General features: G+C 35.2%; 1 protein-coding gene across 13 annotated transcripts in view; it reads right to left on the bottom strand.

Annotated features, from left to right (window-relative positions):
• PPFIA2 (PTPRF interacting protein alpha 2) overlaps positions 1 to 22,176 on the bottom strand; it is a 360,230-nt gene that overhangs the window by 98,378 nt on the left and 239,676 nt on the right. For 11 of the 13 annotated variants that reach the window (XM_074827127.1, XM_074827128.1, XM_074827129.1 and 8 more), the window contains one exon: positions 19,527 to 19,601. The exons of the other annotated variants lie outside the window; for them this stretch is intronic. In XM_074827127.1, the coding sequence (XP_074683228.1) occupies positions 19,527 to 19,601 (75 nt within the window). The remainder of the gene's footprint in view (positions 1 to 19,526; positions 19,602 to 22,176) is intronic. 13 annotated transcript variants of the gene reach the window in all.

The raw sequence follows: 22,176 nt of genomic DNA, 5'->3' as shown, positions 1-22,176 counted from the left end.
GCTATAAAGATATTTAATTAATGAACATATAAGGCCAAATGTTTACAGAGTTTTTTGTAGAATTCTTTCTAATATTTAAAGTAGTAGAAAACTTTTTTACTTATTTAAATTTTTCTACTTTGAATTTGCTTAATTTCTATATTTTAAATAGTTTTAGAACAAGTTAAATATACTGTTTTGTTGTTAACAGAGGCTCTAAACACATATATCATGTTAGGCAGTCCCCAAAACCGCTAAGAACCTGGATCACTTAAAAAATGTAAAGAATTACAGGAAGACAATTATTTTAAGCTTTTGAAAAGCTGTTTTTTATAAACTTGCCCCACCTTAAATCACTGAACTTGTTTCTTTGATCTTCCAACATTGAAACAAATCTGTCCTACGCAATTAAACTCATTGATAACCATGTTTTACTTTGCTACAGCTGACAGATCGAGAAGGCTTTTTGTTTAATCTCCTCTTATCAAGAAGGTGCTTCTTTTTACATGGACAGTATGCTAAACCAAACTTCTTGTGACTATATTGTGTCAGTTTTCCAACCAGCTCTTATGTCTTTCAGAGAACAGTCAAAATGCCTACTTGGATGTCCTCCTACATTATTCTATCATAACAGTCTATATTTAAACACTGTTAAATATCAGATTTCAGTCTACTGAGAACATAATTCAGATTCCTGGTCCACCTTCTGACTTTGCTTTAATTTTGACAGGAATAGCTTTTGTTAAGCTTTAATCAATGTCTATCATTTTATATGGTAAATATTAAGTGTAGCATGGGGAATAAAGGATGCTTAGAGACTGAGGTGATTTCCTTCTGCTTCAATGGAAATTTAAATCCTGATTCATAAACATAAATATAGCCTTTTCCAGTTATATTTCTAATTTGTGTTAACCTCAACACAGCCTTTCAGAAACCACTGGTTAGAGAGTTCAGAGATATTTAAATAAGGTGACCAAAATTGTTTCAATTGTACAATAAATTTGTCAGTATTAATATTTTATTTTAGTTATAGAAATGCACATACATTTTCTTGACATTTTATATGTAAATTTTGAACATAATTACAATGGTAATCAGCATTTTGTATTATCAGGATCTAGTATAAACAATATGCTATATTCCTTTCACTATTTGGTGGAGGAAAACCACTGCATGCGATGCACCCTTGAAAAACATTTTCATGAAAAACAAATTGTTTTTTTTTTTAATCTGAGTGAAAAACAGGTATTATGAAAGGAGACTTTTTTCATGAGGGAAAGAGCATTTTAACCAAACTAAGCCAATTACATGAAAATTTATGTGCTCCTTGAAAGTAGGTTAGGAAGGATGCATGTCATTCAGTGGGGGTCACCTGGATGCCTGCCGTAAACTGTAAGAATAGGACTTACATAAAAACCTCAGATATGTCAAAATATTAATTTTAATTGTATTTTTCCATGAGTAAAAAGGAATCTTTTAATAATCCTCTTCAAAAGGTACTTTCAATATTTAATTAGAATCCCACTGGATAGTTTCAGCTTTTATTTCAATTTTAGTGAACCTGTCAGTTGAGGTGTGACAGATTTAGCTGTAGTATTTTAAGACATTTGTGCCTCTATCCTCTCAGTCTGAGTTTATCAGCAGAATGTCAGAAGAAGCATGAGTAAGTGCCCAGGAGTTGCTGGTCATGCTTCCACTTCAACACAGTTTCATATAGGATGCAAAACTAGGAACTGTGGTACCCGAGGCACAGAAATGCATTCTCTGTTGTAGGGGCAGGGGAAGTTATACAAGTATACAGAAAAATCTACTGGGGATTTGAAATTTCTGAGCAGATTCCTCCAGTCTACAAAGTTAATGCAATTTACAAACCAAAGGCAAAACAAACTGTCACAGTGGTGTCTGAACATCTTTCCATTCCCCACTTTCCAGCTTATACTTCTTGTCCCACTGCTTTGTAATCACTTGCAGCCTCATGATTGCCAAATTATAGCAATTCTAGCATAGCATTGTATACACTTAACCTGCATATGTTTTCACACATATTCACATCACTGAATAAATCACTGATAACTTTGCACGACAGACCACTCATGAAATCACAAACAAGAACTCTGTAGAGGTGTCACAATAGGATGGTTTAGAAGTAGTCAAACTAGTATGAGAAGATTTGAATGGAAATTTGTTATTACAGTATAGTGGCAAGTTTTTTGAATGAGTAATTAGATTTTGCCTGAAAGTAGATGCATTATTAAGATTTTTAATTTGTTCTGACCAGAAGATTAGACATTTCTAGGCTTTAAACATATTCCAATTGAACAGTCCGATTTTCAAACATGCCTAAAATATACATCCTGAAGAACTGGGGAAACACCTACATTCACACATAAAAGTATTGCACATGTCCCTGTGTATTTGTTTATGTTGTACTATGTGCTCTGGAATGAGGTAAGAAACCAGGCAGGAAAGGCAAAATCATGACACAAAGCCTTTTGGCCCAATAATCATATTTTGCATGAAAGAAACCACTTCTAAGTTACATCATGCTGTCACTCTTTGCAGGATCCCAGAGGAAGCCTTGCGTGTGCCAAGCTACAGGGTCTCCCAGTAAATAGCACAGAAGTGGATGTAACCCCGAGCCCTGCAGGACAGTGGTTGGATTACAAGCTCTGGCAGTGAGAAGCAGAAGTACCAACCCAGTGAGAGCTGCCCTGAAAAGGCACACATGGAGAACTACAAAGGATCTCCAGATTAGCAGCTTGATTGCACTGCAGCAAGATCTGTTTGAATTTCAATATGTAAAGCAGTGCACTGTTTTAGGTGGTTTTGGCATCCTGACACCTGCTATTTAAACTCTTACAAGACTTCCTTTTCCCAATAAAAACTTATATACTAATTAACATGAGCAAACCAACTGTATTTGGTCATTCATTAATGATGACTTTCTTAGCCTGTCTTGAAGATCAACAATGTTTTAAGTATTTCCAATAATCAATGGGATTGAGTCACAAATTCTGATTGGCTTCAATTTCTGCATTGATCAAAAGAGGAGCACAAGTTGGGAGCTTTCCTCATCTTTGAATAACAGTGATGAAACATGTACTAGTGGGATGGTTCAGTAATAAAACCACCAAAGTATTCCTGAAAACCCAGGGGAACAGGTGGGGTGTGTGGCTCAAATGCCTTCTCAACATTCTTTACTAGACAACAGCAGATGAAAGTCTAAGATTCACAAAATTATCTAATAATGTAAATTCCTTCTCATCTACCAAATTGTCTGACTTTGGTAGATGGAATAAAGAAGGGATTAAGGTAAGAAACATTAATTTATTTTTTTTCCCAACAAACAAGCAAATACAGAATTTTGGAGCTATCCACATATAAAATAAAATTAATAAATGCACATGGAAAAGTGAGGTGTTGGTTTGCAGGGGGGGGATCCTTCTTCCTACAGTGGTAGCTAAAATCTCAGTACCTTTCAGTATCATGAACAAATGAACTGCACAGGATTGATGAGTAGCTATATACATAGCATTTGAGAGAGTGAAAACAAGATGTTCTTCAGGCTATCTTAAATGCACATTCTGACTTCATAAACCAAACTTCTCATAAATCCACATAGTCTTTTAAAACAGATAAAAATGAGTATCTGTGAAGATGGCTTTAGTGCTGAAATGCTTTAGTTTTTCCATTCAGCAATGCAGGTTCTGAGCTTTGCAACCAGTTATATTTAAAAGCTCAGGTACAGACTTAGAACTTTATTTTCACAACAGGTTAAAATAGCTGTGGACTGAACAGCATTGTAATCAACATTAGCCACACTCTGAGAGAACAAAACAAAAGAAAAAAAGCCTTTTCAGATCAAAAAAAAATAATTTGGAAGACAGGGAAAGAAACCTTCAGCACTAAAAATGCATTTTGGGCTCACATTGGGGGAAGAAAAAAGCATAAAAGTTTTTTTTAATTTAGCACTTTGTCTTCCCTTCCATTCAACTACTTAAAACAAAAAGAATGAGACAAATTTGCAAGTAGGGCTTTTGTAGCACTCTGAAAATTCACTTATAAACTAAGTGTTCATGTCTGACAACCTCAGCTAGGTCTATTTTATATTTGCCTGGATTCCAGTGTATTTTATTGCTATTTAAGTGGCGAGCTTTCCAGAAACTTTACACGATTGAGCCCTTTAAAATATGTCCTGACATGTCAAGAAAAATACTACTCTATTCAAAGAAGGAATCTGTAGGAGTTATGAGTAATACATATTTTCAAGATTTTTACATCATAAACTCTTTTCTTCCTTCCTTTTTGAGATTTTTGACCTTTTACTAATATTGCTGGTTAGCTTTCATTGCTCTGGGGAAATACTCATTAAGGTGAAATCTACTTTGTGAGGGAGTCTTTATAACCCCTGGAGATTAGACAGTAGTAGGCCTAATGAAAACAAATCTTGTACGTTTGTGCTATATGGAGTTTAAATAAGTGGAAATTGAAATATAATCTCTATGCTCTTACTCTTTAATGGCTGAGAAGCATTGCCCTATCATTACTACAAATCCATCGTTTGATAGCGAGCTCTGCAATAGAATGTACATTCAGATTTACACCAACAATTTTTAAGATAATCAGAGGAGCATTGTAAAAGAGAGTTGACTTAAAATGTCAGAGGGTCTTCACCTTTTGGCAAAAGAGGGAAGTAGTACACTGAGCTCCAGCACTTGGTTACATTATTCCATGGTTTAAGTAAGTCTTTACCTTCTATCCTTCTAGTTCTGTCACAGAAATCTAAAGCATCTTGCTTCTGCAGCTTCTGGTATGTCTTGATTACTTTATTCTTATAATCCTGATGTAAGCACTGTTCTCTGTGACCCTGCTTGTATGGTGGCTAGCACTTTCAGACTCTGCTTTCATGTCACTGAAGTGCAAATAATGAATGACAACATGCAAAGATGACGGGAGATGCTCTGAATCTGTGTCAGATTCGTAATTTTAACTGGAAAACATGACAATACTAACCACACATGATCTTTTACTGTTGCTGGTTTGTGCTTGTGATAACTATCGACAGGTCCTGCTATCAGTGTTTCATTGACACGCCTATGAAGGTCACTTCTGTTTGTGACAAGGGTACTGTGGTCCAGGGGTAGCCCACAGCTGTGGCACTCAGCTGGCTGCAGCAGGGGACCACTCATAGGACCTCCTGCTGTCCGTTTACACCATCACTGAGCCCTAACTCCTTCTGAACACTAAGTGCCTGGATCAGCAGTCATTTTTGTACTTTAAATGTAATAATACGCTACTATTTTAGTCTGGTAATAAGGCAATAGGATTTATTAGTCTCCCTTGCTTCATTATCTCTAAATTGGAGAGACATGGATTTGATGGATGGGCCACTCAGTAGATAAGGAATTGGCTGGATGGTTGCAGTCAATGCCTCGATGTCTAAATGGAGACCAGTGACGAGTGGTGTTTCTCAGGGGTCAGTATTGGAACCAGCACTGTTTAACACCTTTGTTGGAGACATGGACAGTGGGATTGAGTGCACCCTCAGCAAGTTTGCTGACGACACCAAGCTGTGTGGTGCTGTTGACATGCTGGAGTGAAGGGATACCATCCAGAGGGACCTTGACAGGCTTAAGAGGTGGGCCTGTGCAAACCTCATGAAGTTCAACAAGGGCAAGGGCAAGGTCCTGCACACGGGTTGAGGCAATTCCGAGCACAAATACAGGCTGGGTCATGAGTGGATTGAGAGCAGCCCTACAGAGAAGTACTTGGGGGTAGTAGTGGATGGAAAACTATGAGCCAGCAGTAGGTGCTCACAGCCCAGAAAGCCAACCATATCCTGGGCTGCATCAAGAGAAGTGTGTCCAGCAGGTCAAGGGAGGTGATTCTCCCCCTCTACTCTGCTCTCATGAGAACCCACCTGGAGTACTCTGTTCAGCTCTGGGGCCCTCAGTATAAGAAGGACATGGACTTGCTCAAGCAAGTCCAGAGGAGGACCATGAAGATCATCAGGGGGCTGGTGCACCTCCCTTATGAGGACAGGCTGAAAGAGTTGTGGTTGTTCAGCCTGGAGAAGAGAAGGCTCTGGGGAGACCTTATAGTGGTTTTCCAGTACTTAAAGGGGGCCTACAGGAAAGATGGGGAGGGACTCCCTAAGGAGAGACCTCATCACTCTCTCCAACTACCTGAAAGGACATTGTAGAGAGATTGTTGCTGGTCTCTTCTCACAGGTAATTAGCGATAGAACAAGATGGAATGGCTTTAAACTGCAACAGGGGAGGTTTAGACTGTACCTTAGGAAAAAATTTTTCACAGAAAGAGTGGTCAGACAGTGGAATAGGCTGCCCAGGGAGGTGGTGGAGTCACCATCCCTGGATGTGTTTTAAGGGTCGTTTGGATGTGATGTTGGTGGATATGGTGTATGGGAGAACTTTGTAGAGTAGGGCTGATGGTTGGACTCGATGGTCTTTTCCAACCTGAATGACTCTGTGTGTGATTCTGTGTGTGACTCTACCAGGGAGTGTAGGGGTAGAATGAGGGGTAACGGTTTTAAGCTGAAAGAGGGTAGATTTAGATTAGATATAAGGAAGAAATTCACCACCCTCTGTGAGGGTGGTGAGACACTGGAAGAGATTGCCCAGAGAAGTTGTGGATGCCCCCTCCCTGGAAATGTTCAAGGCCAGGTTGGACAGGGCTTTGAGCAACCTGGTCTAGTGGAAGGTGTCTCTGTCTGTGGCAGGGGGATTGCAGCTAGATGATCTTTAAGGTCTGTTCCAACCCAAACCATTCTATGATGATTCTATGATTATGAATTCTGAACCAAATTAAGTGTTACTGTGTAAATAACTCTCCTGTGCTATTGCACATAGTCTAGAGCATGCACCATTTATTTCTATGGTGTACTGGCAACACTTTGTAAACAGAATAGGAGTCATCTAAAGCAACTGTGCAGTTGCTATTATGAAAAAGAATATCTGTCAAGATTTTTCACAGAAGATTACCAGGTATATTTCAGTACATATGCTTCAGAACCCCTTATCTAAGTAAACAAAAATGTACTATTAATTTGTCACAAAAATTGTAGGAAATATGATATAGTGAAAGAATTGTCTTTTACAAAGGCTAGCACAATGGGAAAATAATAACAAATACCAATTACATGGTTGCATTATAGTGTGTATTTGACACCTGCTGACTAATTTATCTTGCTTTTTTTTATTCTAACCAAGCTCACCAGAATAGTAGAAAAATTATTCTTCTTTCATTATTACTCTCACAAAGACACTAGTAATGTACCCTAACCAGGGCACAAAAGCCCTAGAATTTGTTGGTAGTACAGGGTCTGATTTCCAGCTGGTCAGAGCTGAGGACTGATTTGGCAGAAACATTATGAACTTCATTGTTTTCAACAATATATGAGTTATTCAAATATATATACATAGTGTGTATATATATATACATGATATATAAGAATATATACACAAGTATTTTATTTACATAATTACATATTATATAATTACACCCTGTGTATATAATTATATATGGATATATATGTTTACATCCAAACATATTTTTAGTATCCAGGACATTGACCATAAATAAAATAATGTGCCTCTAGGGCTTTATGTAGTTGCTTAGTACATAAGCATTTAATTGAAAACTTCCCATGCTTAAGTTATATAATTCTGTTTGAAAAATCCTGCTCAGGTTAAAATGAAGTATTTAGCTATTTGCAATGCAAATCCATTTTCCTCTTCTGATTACATTAATATATTACCCTCCAAGTAACAACAGTCTTTCCCAAACAAAATTTTTTATTTTTTGTCTGCATATTGTCACCTAGAGACTTTGAGATTGTTTAGATTTATTTTGACTGGACACATCTGTTATGAAAACACCACTATTCTGCATGTGTACTCGGTTTTATTAGATTTTCCTATACAGTGTATCTGTATTAAAATCATCACCTCTGTTACTGATTGTACAAAACATGAAAATACAACAGATAGATAGGATATGAGTAAAAATCCTGAAAGGAAATGAACTTCACCCCAGAACTACAATGAAAGAATATCAAAGCCCTGATCTGCATGCACAAACTGAAGAGATCCCAACTTAGATCTAACTCCATTGTTGAAATTGAAGCAGAGTGAATTAAAATGTATATTTCAAATATTAAACCAAATGTACCCATTTAATTTTAGTCAAGATCTTAATACTTTTCAATGACATTCTTACTAGGAGTCAATTTTTTCCCCTGATTTCTCCGGTGAGGATCAAGGATATGGTCCTCACTGATACAACGTTTATATAATTTTAATGGTAAAGAACATTCTTCATAAGTGGAACTTCTAAAATAATTTTTTATTCTAGAATTACTGCAGAAAATAATCTATCATGATAGCTATTTTCTAATGCAAAGGAATTATACATTTTCTTCTTTTTCGTAACCATGGATTCCACACAATTAAATGTGTCCAAACTACACTCTCCAGGTGCAGTGTCAAGCAAGCTGGATCATTTATTATGGAATGAACCAAGCAAAACAAACCCTCTACAGCTCCTCTTGGACTAATTCTACCTATACATTGATAGTTCCTATTAATCTTAATGAAGATTATTTAATATATCTTAATGCTTACATTTTCCAATCAAGATCCCAAATAAGGACAAGTATCTAATTTCAGCCCATCAAACCCAAAATACTTTTTATGTTTTTGGATCCCAACTAAAATTATTCCTATATTTATTTCTATTACAGACATGTGACGGGAACTTGTTTGCAATAAATTAAAAACCCCTGATTTTAAAAAAATTGTCCTGATACGATTACTTAGGTAAGCATTTACCAAGATACATCTATCCTTTGTATATCCCCAGCAAAGTCTCTGTTCCTATTTTTCTCACAAATAATTTATCACTAAGATGTTTTATCAGCATTAGTAGACCAGTAGCAAGATGGCAATAATTTTCTTTGTAGCGTATCAGTAACAAATGTGAAATCAATTTGTCACGCTTGTGGACCTCGCTTTGCCTATTGTCAATGGAGGGCCAGTATAGACCTCTGAGTGGCAAATTACTCTTGATTCAACGTTATTGCTGGCACTGCTCACAGACATCAGTTTTTAGTGTCTTACTAGTTAACTACATTATAAAATTGCTGAATACTCTTAGAGCTGCATGTGCACTGTTCAGTTGAGGTGATCTAATATGAAAACACAAATGATACTTTTTCTGGTTCATATCTTAATGGGAATATTGATTAATAAATATGAAATTTAATAATTTTATTTAATAAATATCAATTTTATTTATTGACTTATGTCATTAATTTAAATCTTTTACTCATATGCAGCATGTAAGGCCTATTCATACATTAAAAATTTATTATGGAGAGTAACAGGCATAAAACATAATACTGTGATCTTGTTATACTATTTAAAATCTGGTTTGAGAATTAATGAATGTAAATGTTCTTAACAAATCATGTACTATTTAACAAATATGCACAAAACTGCATAATCATTCCAAAGAAGCTCATTAAACAAATGTTAAAGCAATCACAGAATCGTAGAATCATTCAGGTTGGAAAAGACCCTGTGGATCATCAAGTGCAATCATCAGCCCTACTCTACAAAGTTCTCCCCTACACCATATCCCCCAACATCTCATCTAAATGACCCTTAAACACAAAACCAATATATTGGTCCAGCAGACTAAAAACAAAGGATACTGCGTATGTGTTTTGCATTTTCATCAAGATGGATGTGCAAGAAGGTTGTTAATGATAAAGAATCAACAAGACTGATTCTTGCAATTATCTTGATCCACATGAACATCTCATTTTACCAAACGTCAAATGACCCTGAAGCTGATACACAGAAAGATAATCAACTACGTTCTTAAACCTGAATTTATACTTTCAGAGCAGGATAAAATGGCATACATTTCAAAGTTTATGACTCCCAAAATAACAGATCAAAGAGAACTGATGTATTCTTTCTGATGCCACATGAGAGGCACTCTGTGCATACTGTGAGCAAATGAAACATTAGACATTAGACATTAGACATTAAAATTTTCACTGATATCCTTTGTACAAGTAATAGTGAGCTTTACAATGCAAATCAGATAAGCATACCTTTAAATATATGCTATGTTCTTTACTTTAGCAAGTTGGTGTGTTTAAAGTAAGATAATTTGCTTACACAACCTTATGAAACCAGGGCCTGTGAGAGTTGTATTCCATTGATTTGTTAAGCTCCCTAAAGAGGCTGCCAAACATATGACGTTAAATCCAGTCTGAAATTATCCCAGTGTCTAATCTCATGCTGACCATGAACAATCCCTAAGCCAACCATATACAAATAGTCTTCCAGTTTCATTAATCTCCTGGAGTTTTCAGGCATGTAGGCAAAAGATTTTGAAATATGCTCAGCCACACATCTGGCTCCTGCCATCCCTGTGTCCTGCTCTCAGCTTGTACTTCTGTGGCTTCATCCCATCTCCTCTTTCTCCCTTTTTTCTAGATTGTATGAGGAATATGTGGTAAATTAGAAATCCATGAAACCTGTGCTAGAAACTCAGAGCTTTCTTATTCTATAATTCTCTGGAATGAAGTAGAGAAGATACCAAAAGATCCATTTATCACTCTCTGAGACATGTTCTTCAGCTTCACGGCTCTGTGTCATATATTGATATATTTGTTTGCTGTTGTGCAGAAATGTCAGGCATGCTCTGTGATGCCTATTTACTGATGAATATAAAATTTGTACAGACCCCCAAAATAACTCCAATAACTCAACCTCATGAGATCCAGAAAATGGAAACTTTCCATACATGCTGATTAACTGTAGAGCAGTTGTGTTATGTAGTGAGTCCTGAACACTATGTCCTCCAGTTATTTCAACTCAGGACCTCAGGGACAGCACTGTTGTTCCCTCCCTGCCTGCAGTCCCAGCTGCTCCTCCATTAAAAAAACAGGGATGTAGCTGGGGTGAGGGGATGTACTTAGTATTTATCTCCCAGGCACGGAGTTATGACATGGTGAGCATGCTAGGATTACTGCAGTGTACCAGGATTTATGTGGTGTACCAGGACAACAACTGTGTGGCAGACTGTGCACCTGAGTAGATGTCACTACAGCCATCAGCTGTTAAAAATCGAGTTAAGCAATTTAGCCAAGTTCATCTATCGATACTTACGAAGTTGACCATCGCACCCATGAATTCTACTGGATTGCATCCTACTTTTTCTGCTGTAGGAACGTTCAGTCAGTCACTCCAGTTAAAATAACCTTGATGCTTTTAGGAGCAAGAATATTCAAAAAGGACCAGATTAGCCTGAGTCTTGCGAGTGATATTTGCAGAGCTCCTATGATAGCAAAAAGTGCAAGTGATGATTGCCACATGTATTGCACAGGTCACTGTGCTACCTTGGCTTTACTCATGTTTCTAATCATGGTGGAACAAGGTTTTGTTTAGTCAAATGTTTGTCAGACAAAAAAATGAAGTAAATTTGAAGAGATTTGCAAAATATATTTCAAACATCTAGCTGTCTGCTCTTTTAATGTATATTTAAACATTTGCTTCATAGCTGCACAGCAGGTTTGGGGAAGAGAGTAAAGAAAGAGGAATTGGCAAATCATAGTTTTACACAGCTTTTTTACCTTTTGCCATGTTGCTTTAAGCATTATCTTATAAAACTTAGATCTTTCTTTTCTTCAGAAAGTGCAGTTAACAGCTTATAGCAGTTTAAGAGTAATGTATGTATGCTTACTGATACATAGGGCTGTGCCACAGCAGAAGATTGAGAGGTGCAATAGATCTCGGGATGTTTTGTGAATAATCAGAGTAGAACTAAGATCTACTCTTCAATGATAAATATGTGAAATTGGGATTCACCTGAGTCACAAATCTTTATATAACAAATCCCATTTAAAATTTCACAAGTAAATAAAATGAAGGAGAAGTATTAGCCATGACACAAGAAAAACATTAAAACTGCAGTGGAGATGTCTAGCAGCTTGAATCATTTTAGTGGAAGAAGCCGACTCCTTCCTTAACAGCAGTAACATTCTGAAGCACCCTAATCCATTTATATTTCAGATTTCAGAATATTTTGAAAATAAAAATAGAATGTAATAATTGTCTTTATGACATGATATTGAAAGGAGAGTAATATATACAAGTTACCAAGCACTCGATATCAAAGATTTTATTAGGGCTATTAATCACACGGCATTTGTGAAGGAATAAAAGCCTCTCCATTCAGCTACATTCTTCCTCAAGAAGCTCTCCATGTACACATGAGCACAAGCAATGCATCCTTTCTGTTAATCACAGTCTTTCTTTCACATTGGTTTCTTCTAAAGAATACACAGGAGGCATTCAAATTAAATGAAAAGTCAGTGCAAAATTTGAACATGCCATCAGTATTTTAGGATTTGCTACAGGTGGCTACATGCTAAATGGAGGGGTAAGAGAACACAGCATTTCAGGATGTCTTTTGAAAATACCCTAAGACATTTGGGCAACTACACAATTCTGCTTTACAAAATCATTTCAGTGAAGACCAAAGTTGTTGAACTTAATTAACATATATTACTGGGTTGCCAACAATACACTGTGGCCAACACATAAATAGGCCTAAGTTACTAAGGAAAGTTATAAAAGGGGAAATTAAATCCCCAAGTATTTTTTATCAAGATTTGTATAACAATACTAAAATATGTGCAAAATCATTATCTGCTGTCACTGTAGAAAATATATGTTCTTTTTGTACTCAAAATTGGAAAATTTTTCTCTGTGGTAGAAATTTATGGAAATTATACTGAGAAACTACTTTTGTAAGTGGAATAGTGATGTTCATCTCAAACATGTCAATAGAAATTTATGTTCTAAGTGACTATCTGAAGAATGCATTGAATTTTAGACCTATTCTGCCCCGAATCTAGTGAAAAATGCTTTTGATGGCAATGCAAATATCAGCCCTGCTGCCCTCAATATCCACAAAGAATTTTAGTGGGTTTTGTCCTCTGAGAACTTAGATTAGAATTGAGGACATAAAATGAAATAACTATAGCAACTTAACTATTTCTTGTGCTTATTTCTTTCTGACTTTATAAAAAAATAAGGCAATGAAGGAAATAGTGCTGCTGGAGTAATTTTCAACCTCTTCAGCTGCCATGCCACACATCCTAATTCAAATGTGTAGAGACAGAAATTAATGCTGTGGAACATGGAGTATGAGAAACATCCACAAAAAAAATCATTTTGCTTTATTACCACATTTAAAACTTAAGGGCAACAATGACTTTCTGCAGAGCTAACATTTAACTAGATGGCTAAGGTTAAAGGCAGAATGAAAAGCAATTATATATAGCACATAAAGATTACATTTCAGACCAAGATATTTTTAATTATGTGCAACTTTGCAGAAAAGATATAATTTGGCACAATTACACAGACATTTAAAATTAAAGTTCAGACAACAAAGAAAGTCTCTCCAGAGTTAGACCTGTGTAAATTTATAGCTTAAAAAAAAAAAAAAAAAAAAAAGTAGGAGAGAGTTTACAAAGCAGTACCTTTCAGTTACACCATTCTGAGAAAATATGGTAAAACAGTACTGTATATGAAGGCTGTTTCAGATTTTTGAGATTCTGAGAAAATATGGTAAAACAGTACTGTATATGAAGGCTGTTTCAGATTTTTTGGAAAAAACTATGCTTAAAGTATAAGCCATCTATATGGACTTCTTCAGAAAAAAAGTAATTGAATTTTACCCAGTTTCATCCAGAGATTTGATATCCATAATTTCTGAATTTCATATCAATGAAATTCTGCAAATACTATATGTTCAAGAAATGTACATGCTGTTTTTTTCAGCAAACTATTCTACTCCAAAAATCACCTTGCATTGTATTTACATACAAAGGCTAAGGACACCAAAAAACTCCTGCAACAAAATGTGCCTTATCCTAACAGGACCTGAAACAGCTGGGTATAAAAATATGTTTTCACATGCAACCACGGGTAAAAAGAACATGCCATAGTTAGCTGAGGTTTTACTTTCAAATACATATATATTAACTATTACAGAATATTTCATTAGCAGTCATGATACTCCAGTCATGTCTGCAGCAACCCTCATGGTCAGAGTCAAAACTCTTCTCAAATGTTAGAAGTTTTTTTACTGGTTTCTTGACTTGCCCTGCATAAAGAAGTTAGGCAATTAACATGGTATTTCAAGTTCTTTGGTGAATAAGTGGCTACATTTTCTGATGTTTCTGGTATACAATATAAAGAATCATAAATCACAAATCATCCTTTCTCTTCAGTGGTGTAAATAATTTCTTAATGCTTTCATGGATTCTATAAAAAATAGCATTCCGGCACTCTAATGAATAAACTAACCCACTGTCAGGAAGAAACCCACTGCCCAATTAGGAGAATACATGCTGTTATATGAGGCAGAAATTCATGCTCCAAAACTCCTGCAAGGTCTCTGATACCTCCAGGAGTTCAATTTAGCCTCAAAGTTGAGCAAAATTCTGTAGAAGCAAGAGCAAATTGTAACAATGAGGTTTTAAAATGAAGCCTGAGTGTTTTAAATGTAATTTGTGTGTCAGCTGACAGAAGCAATGTAATGTTGTTTGGTATTTGCAAACAGCACTGGCATTTTCAACAAATGCTGAAGTGTATGGTAGTACAGTGAATATAAACTCAAACCAGTAATTTCTCTAATTCCATATTCTACACAGTCCCAGTGTTTTCTCGGTTCCTAAAGTGTATCTTTGAGATAATAAATGTAATTAAAGCTGTATTTTCCATGACACATTTTCTACTAATGAGGAAAGATGGGAAAGCCAGCATACTAACCAGAAAAAAAAAAAGGGTTTTGGAATGTCACCTATCATATGATTCTTATTAACACAGGAAGATTTTACAAGGGCTGGATAAATGTTTAAGAAAGGCATGAGAAAATTCATGTGCAAAGTAAGCACAGCCATTAAAAAAATTACTTTTTCCCGGTATAGAATTAACTATGTACAAGGCTTAATTTTACACACAAGCCTTGGGAAAAAGCTCTAAAGTCATTTTTTGGGAAACTGTTGAGAGTTCTGGCAAACAATGAAATCTGTTAATGGAAATGCCAACGGTTGTCATTTAACACTGCACATTGCACCAGAAATGGATTTAAAAGCATCACTATGGGTCAGTCTATAATCTATGTATCCTTGCCCTGTGGAAGTCACTAGAGCTTGAGTTCCTGGTGATATATGGCACTAATGAAATATCTTAGTGTGTTGTTTGCACATGCTGTAGTTTACCATAATTTAACAAAGACTCACACTTGAAACGCTAATAAGAGGATCTCAAAAGCTGTGGAACACAAGTGGTTATCTTGTTAGAAATTTCAATATTAAATTTAATTTCCACAAAGATCATAAATGACAAAACTGGGAAGGAAAATTCGCATCCCACTTTCCTTGCAAATGAGACTCATTCTCAAATTAGTGTGTAAAATGGAAGCTGGTTAGCAGAACCTTGTTGGAATTTGAAAATGTTCGTACACTCACTGAAAAACATCACATTTGCCTTCAAAATGTTCATAGACAGAGACTATTTTACCACTGAGCTTTGGTATTGGATGTACCACTTGCAGCTTCTCTAATTACTAACTGCAAATTATAACCTTCAGTGACAAAACTATTTGGTGACAACATGGGTTATGTGGAACTAGATGAAAACCAACATCATTTTAAAAGCACCTGAGGGGTAAGCAAACGTAGCTGTGTTTTACAGTAATTTAACTAAAAGCAGGAGGTAAATTTGTCAGAAAATTGTTAACAATATCTGCTATTCATCTTAGCTACAACAGACCAGTTGTGAACAAATAATGGCTTCCAGTGTAAGCATAAAAGAAAAAAATGTGGTAATTTTGGGTATATCATGTGGTAACTGATGTTAAAAATCAAATATTATAAGGATGACTATGGAATTTAATTACTGTAGACAGTTATCTTGCCCCAGCCTGCATGAAAACTCACTAAAGGCAATTCAGATTGCTGCTGTATTTAAAGGTCCCTTCTACTGCCACTAATCAGCTGCAGCAAAATAAAATATATAGTCAAATAACTTTTTCCCCTAGTAAAATATATATTTAAAAATTTTTCAGTCCACTCTTTAAATATAATATAGGTCCATTTTGTATCTCCCCCATATCTAGAAGCCCACTGCCTGATTCAGAGAGCTTCTGCTGTTTGTAAGGAATAAGACACCTAAATTTAGCTGTCTATGCATTAGGTGTCTACATATGAGCTTGTTGTGAGAGTCAGTTACCTAACATAGGCATCTGGTGTCATTGTAGTGACAAGGGTTATTGCTTCCCAACCTCTAGCTCCAGATAGACACAGCCCTCCTGTTAGTTTTGTGTTGTATCTGACAGCCCTGCCAGATTTATCACCAGGTTAGCTGGCAGACTGGATTTACTAGAGCTCCACAGACTACAGTCAAATTTTAGATACCAGCTCACATTTAGACATTCAAATTCAAGAGTCCTAATTCCTGTGCTCTGTAAGATATAGTATAATGCTTAGTGTTTGTAATGATGTACCCTGTAAGTATCCTCCAGCTTGACACAATTTAAAACCAAGACTTCATATTCAGTAGAATAGTTAATGTAACTGATATGCTTAATTCTACCCCTATAACATTGTTCTTAAACCTGTAGCAAACATAAGGATTTCCTTGATAATTTGATGTATACATTGTCATTTACAGAGAACTGACTTTTTGAAAATATTAAACATTGCCTGCATATTAAAATATTACAAAAAAATCAAAATAATTTCTGTGTAACATTTATGTGAAAAGGAGATAAACTACATATTCACTTTTTTTTTTATAGAAACTATTGCCTTCACAGAATCAAACCAGCAATGAACCATTTGGTGGACATTCTTGTTTCTGAGAAGTTCAACTGAACCAATGACAGTGACTTATGCTGTATCAATAGTCCCTGTTAGAACTGCAGACAAAAGCCCTTCTCTATTACCCTGGTGTGACTACATATTAATATTAGCTACACAAGCTGAGTTCCCACAGTGGGTCCAACTATCCATCTCAATTGCCCCTGCAGTTTAAAGTCAGTGTGTGTTACTATTCCCTATCAAACATGACATGCTTTGTAAGATGGTGTTGGCAACTAGAGCTGAATTCAGCTTCGCCAGAGTTATAGATGTTTTCACTCCCTTTAGTATGTGTGTAATATGCTACAAAGACTGTTAAATGAGAGCTTATTTACCATTCAATGATGGAAAGCTATAGTCTCTCTCTCTCAATTTTTTGCTTTTATACAGGGATATTTCCAATAAGTACTCATGAGTGTCTGCAGTTTCCCATTGTTGCTTTGTGTCAGAGCCACAGTCATAAGCTTTCAGAGAAAGATGCTATTTTAACATACATATTTCTACTATTTTTATCCCTGAATCTGATATTTGTTATATACCTAATCATTTACTTGTTAAATCAGGGGACCAATTTACTCTTATTGTTTTATGTTTAGATATAGTCCTGAATATGTAGTACACTCTTAAAATCAGTATTGATATGATAGAAAATACTAATTCTCTTGGGAGAACAGACACTGAGTGACAGGAATACAGAAATTACTGAAAACCATATATTCGAATCCCTTGGAAACTTGGCCCACTTATTTTCATATATAGTAAAATAAATTTTTAAAGCTTGTGTATTCATTGTGGAATCTAGTATAAAACCAGGCTTATATAATGCAGTTCTCTAATTAATTTTGTCTTGTCTAAATAACTAATTGTGTGAACATTATCTGAATTGTTCAAATGCATTAACTGTTTGAAAATAATCCACTGATTCTCTTCCACATCTCTTCTGATCTAGCCCTTTTTTCATTTGAATTTCCATTTTTCAGCTTTATCAGTTCCTCACAGGAAACTGGAATAACAGTATTCAGATTGTCTTAATGTTAATGTTATGCTTGGATGATTAATTGTCCTTCTAAATGTTTTTAGTATTTAGTATAACATTTTGAAGGATTTGGGGCAAGAAAAGCTATGAAAGTCCTATTTCAATTTAATTTAATTGTGTGTGTTTTCACTCCTTAATGTCAATACAAGTTTCACTAATTTTTTTAAAACTCCAAATAGTAAGGCAATGCTCTAAAGACCTGGTCCCATTCCCAGTGAAGTGAACTCGGATTTAATTGCATCATGAATGGGAAGGATTAGGGGAGTGTGATGCATCTCAGTTGGCTGGACTGACCAAAAGGACTGCTTTCTATTTAATAAACACTAGTATAAAAAACAGATTACGCAACATAGTGTGACTAAATCATTTGAACCCAAGTATTCTGGACATTATGAAATGGAAGAATAAAAAAGGAATTTTATTTTGACAGAGATGAAGTGCTGTTAGTTCAGAGAAGGGATGATTCAAAATATCTAGTTCATAGTTTATAAAAAGGAAGTACCAATATTTTAATTGCAGATCCTATTTTTAAGAAACTACTGTAAGAAAGTAACTTTTTCTAGCTGAATACTGGAAAAAAATTATTTTAGGAGTCTCTGTTTTACATTATCACACATTATTAAAATTACAGGTATTCCATTTTTCCAGAATTATTTGGTAGTACTTCAAGTTTGTGTCTGTTTTCAGTTTCTGTCTTAAGCCTGAGTAAAATGACACCAGTAAATGGACATAACCCAAAATAACTTTAATCCAACTCTATTGCTTGTCTGATTTATTTTTCACAGTGTGAGAAGCACATGTCAGGTGAAGAGTCAGAACATGTGGGAATGGTAAAGTCACCGCAGACTCCATTATTTATATTTTTTGGCCTTAGAAACATCTCTCTGGGGTGAAAAATTCATTTCTATATGTATGTACAGTTATGTGTGCAATACAACTATGTGTTGCTGTTCACCCTTTCAAAGAAAAGAGAACAGTCTGAAAACTACCATACACGAAAAAAATCTCTTGTCCAAGTTCACAATAGTTATATGACACCACAGTTCACCATGATAAACTGCAATTAAAAGGGAAGAGACAAACCTAAATTTCAAGGTCATCCATAATCCTTTCCTCCATCAGTGTTAACATTTATATATATATGTGTATGTGTATATATATATATGTATGCGTGTATATATATATGTGCTTTTCTTAATATTATAGTAAAATGTAAATTCCGGTTATTATATTGCTTATAGTATCTGACATATTTGTTGGTTTGCTCCTTTTTCATGTCCAATAAGAAATGAGGGAATCTCTCACTAGCTCTTGGATTCTGGCTTGCTCACAAGGGAATAGAAGAAGGGAATAAATCAGTAAATAGAAGGTTGTATTAATCTTACAACCACCTTAAACAAGCCTCACTGAGCAACTTACTCAGAATGTAATTTACCTTTTTTTCTTTTTCTGACAGTTTTAAGAAAAGTGACAGGGAACACATGGGACAAAGTATTAGAGAAATTGAACCTCAAAAGGGGAGAAAGTGTTTTATGTTACCTCCTGGTTAGCAGCAGCTAGTTCTTCTTCCAGTGCAGAGACTCTTTCTAAAGAAACCCTCAGTCGTTCCCTTACCTAGAAGAAAAATCAAAATATGTGCAGTAACGTAATTTCTATCAGTCTTTAAAGATTATATAATCCGCCATATGCACTACTGTATGCCCTGCCAGTCTCTTTGCAGGCATGTGTGTTGCATCCTTTCATGAAACATGTGTAGTAAACATTTAAACCTAACTATAGGAAGATTTAACCCACAAAAATAGATGTCAAACTTTAAATGCCATACTGCTGTTCCACAGTTTGCCTATAATTCTATGGAATACACAGGAAATGCAAATATTCTAAGACCACATTAGGCATAAAAATAAAACGTTGTTCACAAGCATCTTTTACAAAGGATAAGGAAAAAACCTAAGGTGTTTGAAGTCCAGTCCATGGAAGATAACTAATCTGTTCATATTAATTGAATGCAATAAATTAATTGAAAAAATAACTTGCAGCATTGCCTTCAGGTACACATACTAAAGATTTTTTTGTATCGTCATGTGGTTTGCTTGGGTTTTAAAAAAAGTCATAAACAAGATATACTCTCATAAGCAGAAAAGACTGCTGCATTTGTACCAGTTTCATAGTTACTCAATTATTATTATTACTATTGCAATTTTTACTAAATACTAATTATTACTAAATAATAATAATGATTTAATACCTCTGAGGACATATTTACCATGGAGTGTTCTGCCTCAGCCTCAGCTCATGTAGTGACAGACAACCTAAGCTCTCCCAATATGATCAAAGGCACATCAGACCTAAAGTGATCTTCAGTGCTGTGTGTAGGTGACTCTCTCCTGATTATGAAGGGAGCCTCTCCTAATCTACACAACTTCATTAGGCCCCTTACACTAAATGACTTTACAACCTGGCTAATCAGTCAACACTCAGGTTATATTTCTAAACACGATCCAGCTACGCTGCAGCAATGCTGTTCCAGCTGATGATCCAAGGATGTTTAAGGCCATTAGCAATGTTTGTAGAGAAAGTTAGCACATTCTATTAGACCAAGAGATGTAGCTGGAAAACAAAGCAAAACAAAAATCAATCTTTCATGTTCAATGAAACACCGTACATTTTCATGTACGTACAATTGTTTTCACACCCTTGACAAATACAGGAGATCCCTGAAAAGGCTGTGTATATCCTAATGCTTTCATACTTTTTCCAGTGATACCTCTTAGACTAATAAATATTATCTTTCCTTACATACTTTATTTTCCATTACTAGTGATAGAAGCGAAATTTTGCAAATAGACACACCACATCCCAAGAATGGCGTTGACTTTAATAGATGAAAATTACTTAGAACTATAACATAGCATGTTCACTAAATTTTAAAACTAACTAAATCTAAAGATCAAATACATATTCAGGAAATGAATGCTAAAAAACCCCCAACTACTCAGCCTTTCTAACAAATGCAAATATAGTTGTTTATGCAGTCCTTTGAGGTTTTGGGTCCTCTTTACATACTTCAGCTTTATTAAAAGAAACAAAAATTGAAAATGTATTTTATGTATTCACTTAAATTATCTGAATGCTCTCAGGTAACTGTGGTGTTACTATACACTAAATAATACTGTTAGCCTTAACAGAACAGAAATCACTTGTGATTTGTTCAAAGGAGCAAAAGAAAAGTGAGTTGAAGAGTGTTAAGGTTTAATAAATATTAAGCCGTTCTCAAGATCAGAAAGACTCCTCAATTTTTTAGTTCAATTTCTGATTTATTAATTTCCCTCTATTCCTTCAGCACTATAAGACTGAAAGAAATCAACTGCTAATGTTCCCAAAGATGCATGTTGTAGCTTAAATGGACATTTGTTATAGGGTTTGACTATGTAATCAACAGCTGAACTGCCGTAACTGACTGTGCCTGTTTCTCACTTGATGCAAATGAAGTTTAAGCCATCTTGAAGTGGCAGTAACTGAGCCATCTCTGAGCGGCAGTGATAAGAGTGAAAATTACTACAAATTTTCATGACTGTTTCAACTGTTTTCATGCACCAGAACAACAGAATACAGTGAAAATATGCAATGGAACACAAAATGGTTTTGCTATTTATTAAACTTTTGTATTATTTTTCATCAAAGATGTATGTAAAAAATCTTTAATCATAAAGCTTGCTTTCCAAAATGAGCTACACAATTCCTGGAAAACATCCTCATAAAGCTTCAGATTTATGGTAGTACATAAGCTATCATACCAGTCATTTTATATAATTTTTTTTAGTATTCATTTCTAAACCACTTGAATTACATAAAATTAATTTGAAGTATTTTATATACTAATTGTAATTTATTTGTAATTTTCATCTAATTCTATTTTTAATAAAAATACTTCACACCAACTGTATAATGCATCAATTATTCTGGCTGTAATTGAAAAACTTTCTTTAAATAGCTGAAAAAGTATTTCTTACTTCATTTGCCTTTCTTTTTTTCTATTTTTTAAATCATATTCTGCTTGAAAAACAGCATAATTTCTCCAGTTCTTCTACCAGCTTCCAAGGGATGCTCAATGAACCGTTTGCCTGTCCAGATGGACAGAAAGTTCAAGCAGTATGAGTACACTACCCAGTAGTCACATCTTTCCTCT

The sequence above is a fragment of the Strix aluco genome, chromosome 5, assembly GCF_031877795.1.
Source record: "Strix aluco isolate bStrAlu1 chromosome 5, bStrAlu1.hap1, whole genome shotgun sequence".
Lineage (NCBI taxonomy): Eukaryota > Metazoa > Chordata > Aves > Strigiformes > Strigidae > Strix > Strix aluco.
The sequence above is the reverse complement of the archived record's forward strand: the minus strand, read 5'-3'. Positions and strand labels throughout refer to the sequence as shown.